The sequence below is a fragment of the Lacerta agilis genome, chromosome 12, assembly GCF_009819535.1.
Source record: "Lacerta agilis isolate rLacAgi1 chromosome 12, rLacAgi1.pri, whole genome shotgun sequence".
Classification (NCBI taxonomy): domain Eukaryota; kingdom Metazoa; phylum Chordata; class Lepidosauria; order Squamata; family Lacertidae; genus Lacerta; species Lacerta agilis.
Genome location: NC_046323.1, coordinates 33,346,442 through 33,357,575, shown reverse-complemented (window position 1 = coordinate 33,357,575; position 11,134 = coordinate 33,346,442). Strand labels below are relative to the sequence as shown.

Sequence of the window (11,134 nt, the reverse complement as noted above, 5' to 3'; positions counted from 1 at the left end):
AGTAAGACGGGGAGGGGGTTGTGGAGGGAGAGAGGGGAGGAAAACATTTCCTCACACTTGTCAGTGAGATGCCAAACTCTGGGCGAGTGGGATGAGCGGAGCAGATGCTGGGATGAGATGCCAAGGCAGCTCCCCTTTCCCCTGCGCTTTCGGGCGCTTATAAATTACCCCGGCGGCGCCTCTGCCAGCCTCCTCTCGTCTTGGCTGCGCGCGCTCCGACGACGAGCCTGTGGGCAGCTCCCGGCAGCGGCACCGAGCGGCTCGCGGACCCCGGCAGCTTCAGCGAGGAAGGCGGCCAAGGCTGACGACGGGGAGCGCCCCTCTCCTCCCCTCGGTCTTTCTCTCTTGATCCGGCTGTGGCGCGAGCAGGATTTCCCCAGCAATCTCCGATCCCGATCCCCTCGCAGAGCTGGTGTAGAGCTGACTGCTGAAGAGACAGAATGAATGAGTGACGGAAAGAAGGGGTTGGAAAGAGGAGAGGGGGAGAGGTGAAGGGGGGTAAAAAAAAACCGCGGGAAGGCAGCGAGGGAGCGAGGCGATCGGGAGGAGCAGAAGAAGGGAACTTGATTCGAGCTGGCACAGGCGGGGGAAAAAAGTCGATCGCCAGCAGCAGCATAAAAGTGTGCGCGGCTCCTCTCGAGGGGAGCAGCGGCGGCGGCGGCGGCGGCAGCCACAGGTGTCCCCGACGGGGAGCGAGGCTCTCGGGACTCGGCCTTGGGGATCGGGCGAAGGAGCCCTTCCGGCGCTCTCCTCCCGGCCGCGAGGAGGAGCAAGAGGGCGAGCAGCCCCCTGGGACGCGGGGAAGGTGCCCCGCGAGGATTTCGGCTCGAGGAGGTTCCCGTCCCACCATCAAGATTTTGTCCAAAAGCAGGCAAGAGGATCGCCCTGCGCTGAGCCGCCTGGTGGGCAGCAGGCGGCGGCTGATCGCGGCCGGAGCGCTGGGGGTGGTCATGGTGCTGCTGCTGGTCATCCTCATCCCGGTGCTGGTCAGCTCGGCGGGCACGTCGGCGCACTACGAGATGCTGGGCACCTGCCGCATGGTGTGCGACCCGTACGGCGGCACCAAGGCGCCCAGCACGGCCGCCACCCCGGACCGAGGCCTCATGCAGTCCCTGCCCACCTTCATCCAGGGCCCCAAAGGAGAGGCGGGCCGCCCGGGCAAGGCCGGGCCGAGAGGGCCGCCGGGGGAACCCGGCCCGCCGGGGCCAGTGGGCCCGCCGGGAGAAAAAGGAGAGCCCGGGCGCCAGGGCCTGCCAGGCCCACCCGGGGCGCCGGGCCTGAACGCGGCCGGGGCCATCAGCGCCGCCACCTACAGCACGGTGCCCAAGATCGCCTTCTACGCGGGCCTCAAGCGGCAGCACGAGGGCTACGAGGTGCTCAAGTTCGACGACGTCGTCACCAACCTGGGCAACCACTACGACCCCACCACGGGCAAGTTCACCTGCTCCATCCCCGGCATCTACTTCTTCACCTACCACGTGCTCATGCGCGGCGGCGACGGCACCAGCATGTGGGCCGATCTGTGCAAGAACAACCAGGTGGGGACTGGCGGGGAGAAAGAGAGGGAGGGAGGGATGGATGGAGAGAGGAAGAAAGCCGGTGGGAGGGGAGCCCGCACGTGGGCGCACGCGGGGAGCGCGCCTCGGCTGCTCTCCGCGCTTTGGGGCACAGCAGCTCGGGTGGAGGCCAAAAAGGTCAGGCTTGCCATCTATTTTTGTTTGCCTGCGTTAATGTTACCTGGCGCGACTCTCCTTGTTGGCCAGCCAGGTGGAAATTCAACAGGTGAGGCAAAGGCGAGAAGAGCGCGTTTGTGCCAGAGACAAAGCTGCACCTGTTGAATTTCTGCCAGGGAGAGTTGCCAGCCCTAAACCCAAAGCCTGGAAGCGATAGTGAGTAGAAAAGAGGCAGCCTCAAAGCCCGAGAGGAATGGTGAGATTTGGGAAGGTGCCCAGCGCTTAATTCCTGATGTTAAGAGATCTCTCTTGTCAAACTAGCTTGGAGACTTTTAGGAGCTATGAGTGGTGAAGAGATGAGACTTTGCTTATATACTTAAGGCACACTTCCTTGTTCACGTGCTGAACGGCTGAACCTGAACGTGGTGAGGAAGGGGGGGGGGTGCGACGGACAGACAACCCCGGGATCGTTAAAAAGGTCCCGGGGCTCAGCCTGCCCGCTCAGAGGAAGAAGGAGCTGCGGGAGACAGGATGCAGCAAAGTCTGGAAATGGCAAGGAAAAGCCACAGGGCTCGGCTGCAGTGTCCTGCTGCCGTTACACCCGAGGCAGCCCGTCAGCTCCGTATGTGCAGACTACTGAGTAAGCGTCGCTGCTTCCCGAGGCGACTTACGTTGCACAAGCTGCTCCATTCTCCCAGTCCCTGCGGCTGCATAAATGGCAAGGAAGGGCCTTTCCCTCCCCCTTATGAGGAAAGGCTAAATTAGGGAGGAAGCTGTGCACCTTGAGCCTGTACCCACCCATAAGACAAATCCACGTGGACGCCTCTCCTTTCTCCCCTCCTCCGCGAGGGAAAACAGCGGAGGCTCCACGGGACGTCGGACGCGAGTCCATTTGGGAAACCCTACCAAAGAGTTGCGGCTGGTGGCAACCCCAGGATGGGGGGCTTGCGACCCCCATAGACGTGAAACTCCAACTCCCATCAGCCTCAGCTGGCACAGCCAATGGCCAGGGATGATGGGAGCTGTAGTCTGGCACCCGAGCCTAAGTGGGCGCGTTAGAAGGGGCGGTTCAGTCTGGGGCATAAATGTTGGCAGGATGAGCCAGAGGGACCCCCGGTGCAGAAGGTCTGGCTGGCCTCCTTTCGAAGCAAAAGCGCACATTGCCCTCCGCCCCGCCCCGCCCCCCCGCCTCCCATCAAGTACAGAGAGTGAAAGTGCCTAATTGATGGGGTTCAGTGGACCGTGAGTCGCAAAAAGCAGGCGGGCGTCGGGTCAATCAATTTATGCCGGGGAGAGGGAAAGGATTCCTGAGAGGGAGGGAAACGGACTCATGCGAAAATGGAGCCCCGACGTTGTGGGGGGGGGGGGGGAGGATCCGGGAAGGGTGCGTCCCCACTAGGGGCACCCACCCACTCTCACTTCCCGAGGTGTGAAGAAGGCGTCTAGTGGAAACCCAGCCCGCTTGTGTGCCGTGTTCCCCCCCCCCTCTTGGTGGTCGTTTCTGAGGCAAGAGAGACTCTCCTCTCCCCGCGCCTCGTTTAATTGGGTCTCTTAATAAACGCTCCTCCTCCTCTCTCTTTCCCTGCCTGCCCCCCCCCCCAGCCGCCTTCTCAGAGTCACAAATGAGCGAGACCACAACAACAAAATGGGTTTACAACGACCCAGTGGACGCGGCGCGAATCCGGCCGCGATCAGTCATTAAGGGCAAAACAACTCACCTCGTGGATTTTGTTGGCCAGGTTGCAAAAAACGAGGATAAAGAAAGTAAAGAACGCGCGGCGCGCAGGCGTAGTTTTTGTGTTTGTGGTTTTTTTTTTGGCGTGTGTGTGCTTTAAACGGGGGCGGGGGGTCAATGTCGACAAGAAATGCTTCCCTCCCCCCCCCCCCGGCCTGCCTTCCTTTCGTGGGTCGCTGGAGCCCGGAGGGCCGAGGGAAAAGCGCGGGCCTTTTGCTGCGCGCCTTCCTCGTGGCGCCGGAGTCTCCAGGCGGGCAGGAGGGAGAAAGGCGGGTAGAGGGTGGGGATTGTGGAGGGGCGGCTTCCCGGGGGTGAGGAGAAGCTCCTGAGCAGAGCGCCAGCCCCGCACTTTCCCTGAAAGAAAGAGGCATTTCAAGACAGGGGAGGCTCTCCATCCGCTCCGACGACGGAGCAGGTTGGAAAGGATCTCTCTGGGTGACCCACACCCACGCCTCCTCGAGAAAGGAAGAAAATGGCCGGGGCTGGGAAGGGACTGGGCTCAAGGGAATGGGAACTTTCCGCCCCAGATTCGTGGTTTTAGGGATAATAACCTCCTGGAGAGTGGCCAGGTTTTGTTTTGTTTTAAGATTTTATTATTATTATTATTATTATTATTATTTTACAAACTCAACATTTACAGGTGGAGAGACGGGGAGGGTAAATGACAAGCAAGCATAAGTTCAAGATTCATGACTCCGCTGGCACTGCAGTATACATAACACCCAGCATTACAACCCTATCAATACATGTTTTTATTTACTCAGCAACAAGTCCTACTGTGCTCAGTGTGGCTTACTCCTAACTCAGACATGCACAGGGTCGCATAGGTGAAGGAACTTTCCAACCTCTGTTAAGAGGAAGGTCTGTGAAGAGTAAAGCTTTTAAAACTACATCATATTTGCTTTGCTTCCAAATTTGGCACCCCTTCCCAGCCACACTTAAAGGCTTCACTAGGCCAAACATTAAAAGATCACGCCTCTTTATAAAGTGAAAGGTGTATATAATCCATTTTAAGTAGTCAAAATGGTGGCACAACTGCCTGCTTCCTTTGGCTTTAAAGTGGCCCCCAGAGATCTGACATAGATATCAAACACAAGCACACTTGCATTAATTATTGTCTTTGTAAGCAAGATTGATAATGGCACAGGGTAAGATAAAATGAGTCAGAACATGAGCCTAGAAGGGCTTTGTTGATGCAGAAGTCCAATAGATTGTTTATGGGTGAAAATAAAGTATAATAAACATTGCAGATGTATGCACAATCAAATATAAACATTTAATCCTAAAAAAGGGAAAACCAAAAAAAGAAGTTTGGTCAAATTATATCGCGTGTCTTAAGTTTAGAAATAAGGTAGCTTTACAAACCTTTATCAGAAAGTATGAATTTTACATTTACTTCTGAATAGTTATTTTACACCAGTAGGGTGCTAAATGCTGTCCAGTAAGCATAGATTACACCGTTTCTCCCCCAAAGGGTTTGCTGGTGATTGTTTTCATGATTACAGCGACTCACCAGACTATTAGGGGTTCAGTTTTAATATTTTATTTTCATTCATTACTTTATATAGCCTTAATTGTAGGTAGCACAGTGAACATGATTTCACAGTATTCTAGCCAAGGTTCCAAAAAAGCTGAAATATGATATTGTGTGTTTGTAGATAGTGCCTGAGACTGAAGAGATTTTTTTCCCTGAAAGGCAGAATAATGAAGCAGAAATTGCTGAACACTGGTACTGGGGAATACCAGTGTACCGTAACCAGATGAGAGCTCTTTCAGTCACTTCAGCTTTGTGTTAAACGGCAGATCACAGATGAGAGCATCAAAGGCTGGTATATTAATCTGATATGCCACTTAACCTTTTGTTTATGGTTTCTCAAAAGTACTGTAAAAATGAAATTATAGGGACATCAGTGGAAATTAATCAAATTAGCAAACACCTGCCATAAATATTGCTTTTAGAGAGGAGACCACATTGTTAAACATTAAATACAACACAGCAAATTGCCATGTCTCACACGTACAACCATCTGGTTCAGAAGAAAAAAAAACTTTAATTTTGGTTATTAAAAAGCATTATTAACACTTGATAGAAATAAAAATGGAACACAGTAGAGTGCATGGCATATTTTTATGATCATAAATATTAAAATAAGCCTGAAGATAGACTAAGTACGTAATTCCAGACATTTATAAATTGCTTAATTTAGTCACTATACAAACAGAATAGACAAATATTGATCATGCAGTTCTGAACTCAGTTTATATTTATTCAGCCATAAGAAATTCTTAAGACATTTTTTTCATATTAGTGAGTAGCTTTAGTTTGGGGGACTGTTTGATCTGATGAAGCTGGCAGCTAATGAACTTGGACAATAGAGCTTTCAAAACAAAATATTGGTGGGACTGGCCAAAAAGAGAGCAGGGTGTTAATAGATTCAGCATGGTAATGTAGGAAAACATGAGTACTGAGAGTGAATATGACTTGCAGGGTTGGGGGTGGAATCATTCAAGAGCGACATTTATTGAATATCTCAAGGACTCCCATGTAACACATTGCCTTCCTTAACAGTTAGCTTAAATATAGAAGTGCTGAAGCAATAACATAATTGGTTTGTTTGCAGTTTTAATGTCCCTGTATACTTGTATAACCCAGTGAGGCGAGCCATTGTGAAACTTATGTAACACACACATTAATTGTTTTTAATTTTGAGGCACCTTTAACGTGTACTGCAATACACTGAGGGTTTTTTCTAAGATTGTCCTTATAGGCTTTAAAAAGAAATTACATTGGTTGCCAAACAACAACAAAAGAGGCAAGAGTCTTGTAAAGGTAGCACGCGCATTGTGTGGGATCGAGGTTAAGTCACAAGGCATTGTAGCTGCACACAAAATGACTGCAATCTGCAAAGTATTTTTGGGAGTTCAATCGATAGATCTTTCAATTCTTTTAGCGCAGACAGTGTCCATTGCTGCGGAGAGTGCCCACTGCCTTTACATAGTGATATATGAAGCACATTTAATGCTAGAGCCAGTAGCAAAATAGACCTCGTGCTTTTTCGTGGGGTGTGGGGAGGATTCATCAGACTGTAACATAAAATGCTACATAAATTCAACGTGCAGCATTTACATAGTGCATGGATAGAATTTGTGTGATAATTTAAGCAGTCCGATTTAATAAAATGCAGACATTGGTTGAACTTAAAACTCTGTGATAATAATTCAAACAAAACCAATCATCCCTTCTTCCTCTTTACTATTTGTAATATCAGTAATGATCTCAAAACAGGGTAATTCCTAGGGATGAATATTTCTGGTCACCTGCTCCTCCCAAGCACCCGTTAACCCTTAGGAAATACACAATTTGATACTTTTTGCTTTATGAGTAGCCAAGGCAGATCACTTCAATAAGTGTCATATTTCTGAAGATACAAATCCAAAGTAGAATTGCCTAGGATATTATACAGTATATCGGCTTAAATTAGAACATTTGTTAAGCAATTACAAATCTTTTAAGCCTTTCCGAACCTTGCTATATGATGCAGAAGAGGAGGTTTTTCTTGCTTCTGTGATTTCTAAGCTTCCTAATACCTTATGAGATCTAGCATGGTGAAAAGTCTTATCCATTGTTAACATTTCTGAATTAATGTGGGATCATATCACATGAAAATTTAATTTGGAAACATGTCATTTATACTTTTGAAAGGGATCTGTGTATTTATTATTATCTTCTACTTACTGTACATTTTTCAATTCCAAAAAGATTTTTAAAAAATATATCCAGGAGATTGCATGCCAAGTTATGCATTATTTAGTTCAGGTTTGCAAAAGCACTAAATCACCAGCAGTCATGTATATCTGTGGTGGAATAAGAACAGGCAACAAGGCAGATGATGTGTTATACTAACATAAATCGCATACAAATAAATAGTTAAATATTTTGCTACTGAAGCCAAACTATAAATTTTCTGAACAATTCTGTTAAACTGGTCTATACGCAGTTCTACTTCAGTGGGCTTAGGATTGTGGCCAGGTTTGTTAATTATATGAAATTCAATATGGCATTCCTTAAAACTCCAAGACACTTACAACTCTTAAGCTATTAAGAATTCAGGATTTTAAAATATAATCTCAAAGCAGAAAAGCTGGTGCGATGTACATGTCCACTGCATTAATTTAATTTCATGAATGGCTTTCAAACTGCATATATTCAATGAATGTGGAGGTGGTTGATTTTGTAGCTTGCTCCTGCTCCTGTGTTGCATCTTCTTTGTACATCAATTTAAACTCTGCCTTAAACATGACGTAAAGTTCATTGATTCAAAGTCAAAGGCATCAAGGGGTGGTTTTATTATATGCTTACCCCTCTTGACATCTCTATGATAATCTCATATCCTTTCTCCTACAATGGGCCTGATTCTGATCACGAGCCAAGCCAACAGGAGTCAAGTGCAATGTTAGACTGATACACACCTGTTGAATCTGATATGAGATCAAGACTGTGGTCGGCTTCTCCCCCAACCCCCTCCCTCTGCTTAGGCTCATTAGGTGGGATTGTGCTGGCCCAGTGGAATGCTAGCTTATTCCTTTTTCATTTAATATGTTCACAAGCTGCTTTGAAAAAATCCCCCTTCGTGTCAGAAGCAATTTGTCATGCATAGTGGGAGGCACAGTTCAAGGAAAATAAGGTGCAAAGCACACTGGCAAAACACCAGGCTCATAGAACTCGGCATCATGCTCTAACCAGCTGAGCTATCGCTGCTTGTTTCACAGTTCTGTATATTTTGGCTTAAGCCTAGAGCACTGATCTGGTGAAGTGACTAGTGTTGTACTGGCTCTGAATACCTCCCAGCAGTACAATTCTTGGGTTGACCTTGGGCCTGTCTGTTTCTCATCCTAACGTAAGAAGAGTAATCCTCACCCACACCACCCTGAGCTCCCAAGAGCATGGGCTATGCACAGTGCTGGATTTACGTATAAACTAAACAAGCTATGGCTTAGGGCCCCACTCTCTTGGCCCCCCCCCCATTTTTTTTAAAGGAATAAAAACACTGGATGTAGATTTCCAAAAGATAAGCTAAAAAGCAAATAAAAGAAAACCTAAATACAGCAACAGTGTTTTGTGTCGTGTAGGCTCCTATGATGGAAATAATGGGCCCCGCCTGCCTTTTGTTATGTGCAACTGGCTTTAGATACCTATTAGGTCCATAAATTACCATATAGCATATATTCAACACAAAAAACAGCGACAATTTGTTGCTGACAAAGGACAGCTGGACATATAAAAGGCCCCATTACCTTGGCCTTATAAAACCTAAATCTGGCCCTGGCTATGCATATGGAAAACAAATACTGTACATAAAATAGTGTTTCTAGTTATTAGAAGTGATTTTGCTAAAGGTTACAGGCGTATGTTGATAGACGATAGTCATGTATTATTCAGTCAAATAAGCTGATGTTGGGTGGTGTAAGTTAAAATAATTTGCTATGGCTGACTCTTCTGCTAGTCTCTTGATATGTCAGTAGCCATAGTGTTAAAGGCAAAACCTTTTTCTACCAAGAACGTAATCATAAAGGGCATTGGAGCATGCCACATGTGCACTTCCGTTCCAGAAGAGCTGACGTGTATTATAATTGTAAACCACATATTCTCATTGTGTTTTGTTTTATTTAGGTGCGAGCTAGTGCAATTGCTCAGGATGCAGACCAAAACTACGACTATGCCAGTAACAGCGTCGTTCTACATTTGGAGCCAGGAGATGAAGTCTACATAAAATTAGATGGAGGGAAAGCACATGGAGGGAACAACAACAAATACAGCACATTTTCTGGATTTATAATTTATGCTGACTGATAATTAAGTGAAACACAAAATCACATTCTTCTAAGTGATGGATTCACGTGGCAAAACAAACAAACAAACAAAATCGACGAATCAAGAATCCCAGAGGATACTGGCCGAGGGACACCTCATTAAAGGGGGGCAAAATGCTACCTGACTCACATCTGTACAACCCAGAGAGTGTGTTTAAAAAATATATAGAGCAAGTTAAACAGATGTGTGATCCACTATCGCCAAAGCAAAATACTCCTTGTTGTTAGTGTCCATGTGAATGAAGTCCTATATAGATCACAACTTTTATAGAGGGGAAAAAATCTTTAAAGCACTGAATTATTTCTTCGGCATATATGATACTTTTGGTGTGCTATGATCTTGCTGCTTTTATCCATCCATCAGCTTTGGTACTTGTGACTTACCTGCTAACTATGATGCGTGTGGATCCAACTCGTAGTATGTGGTGAGGAATGATTTTACAATAAAAAGAAGACATAATTGAATTTTTGCTTATTCCCTCCAAAGGAATTATTTGCCTTGTCCTTCTATGCCCTTAACTACCTAGAAATAGAAAATTAACCTGCTTCAAGCCTTAGCTCTAATTTTACTGTATATAGGTGCAAGTCAGGGGTTGAAAATGATTGTAGCACAGTTGTGTCTCGTTTTCCGTTTTTCTCTGTTGCTCCAGTCCGTTGATTTCTTACACACATTTTGTAGCTCCAGCATATGCAAAAAGGAGTTGCATCACCCACAAGGGCTGACCCATTCATCTCAACAGAGGGAGCAAGTCTGTATAAACTCCCTTTATGCAAATAATTCTGCTGCCTCCACTGAAGTGAATGGGCAGTCTCTGCAAAAGCAAAGGGGCCACATGCACATGGAAGCACTTGCAGTGCTCTGAATCAATGTGCAAAAGAGAGAAAACCATAGAAGAGTTCAGTTCTGTCAAGACAATATATTGCAGTTTCCATTAGGTATATGATCTGGTGTTTACCTTTGTTTTAGAAACCTAGTTAAGTGTTACAAAGACTTCTTCCCACCATGGGGGTCATCTTTTGGGGGGAGACCATACCCTATTTCCAGTGTCATATGCCCACTATCAGCAGTGTCTCCAGGTGCAACATTTTTTTCACAGGCACAAATAACCATTGGCCTATAAGGAAAAAACATAAAAGTGGATACTCAGGAGCACCATTTTGGTAGGGGTCCACCTATCCTTGTTGGATAGTTTCTTAGTGAAAATGCTGTGGGAGCAAGTGTTGTCCCAACATGTTGCCAGATGCAGCCCATTTGCTTTGCCCTTCAGAACTTGATGACGCTTGAGCCTGATCCTACCTACATAGTTTTCACCTTGTGCTTCATTTCTTGGGCGCCATCCACACTTAGATACTGCTGGATGGGAGTGTCTCCTTTATGGTGCTATCCAAAACACACGCAGGATGTAAGGTAAATAAATAGAAACAGGTACAACTGATTATATAGGTTCTCAAACACGCAGCAGGGTGCCAGTCACACTGCCAATGATCCAATGCAGTCCTGTCTGTAGGGTTTGGTATATTTGCACACATAAAGTTGAAACATTTCGTGCAGGTACGTGTGTATGTGTGCATATACAGAAAGGGGGCCTTGAGCATAATCTTCCATGCATGACATCTCAGAAGTAAGCTCAGAAGTAGGCATGCATGGGATTGCAGCCTTCATCATGTTAGAATGTGAGAGATATGACTGTTGGTGCCTGGCTATTTATCAGATGAGTAAACCATTTTTTCACCCTAGTTGTAGAGCAAGCTGCCCCAGCATGTGGTTAGGATGGTTTATGCAAATAAACTGTTCCACTGCAGCATCAGAAAAAGTCCTACAATTCGAAAGACCATCAATTACATTTAGGATGGT

General features: G+C 46.7%; 1 protein-coding gene across 1 annotated transcript; it reads left to right on the top strand.

Annotated features, from left to right (window-relative positions):
• Positions 1 to 533: 533 nt before the first annotated feature.
• Positions 534 to 11,134, top strand: C1QL3 (complement C1q like 3). Its single transcript, XM_033165778.1, has 2 exons — positions 534 to 1,538; positions 9,080 to 11,134. Exons 1-2 carry the CDS (start codon positions 951 to 953, stop codon positions 9,257 to 9,259), a joined length of 768 nt encoding a protein of 255 aa, XP_033021669.1. The 5' UTR covers positions 534 to 950; the 3' UTR covers positions 9,260 to 11,134.

Excerpts from the sequence above, each read along its gene's own strand:
- C1QL3 (XM_033165778.1), top strand. The coding sequence starts at position 951 with ATGGTGCTGCTGCTGGTCATCCTCATCCCGGTGCTGGTCAGCTCGGCG. Across the intron at positions 1,539-9,079 it reads ATCTGTGCAAGAACAACCAG|GTGCGAGCTAGTGCAATTGC; the intron begins GTGGGGACTGGC and ends TGTTTTATTTAG.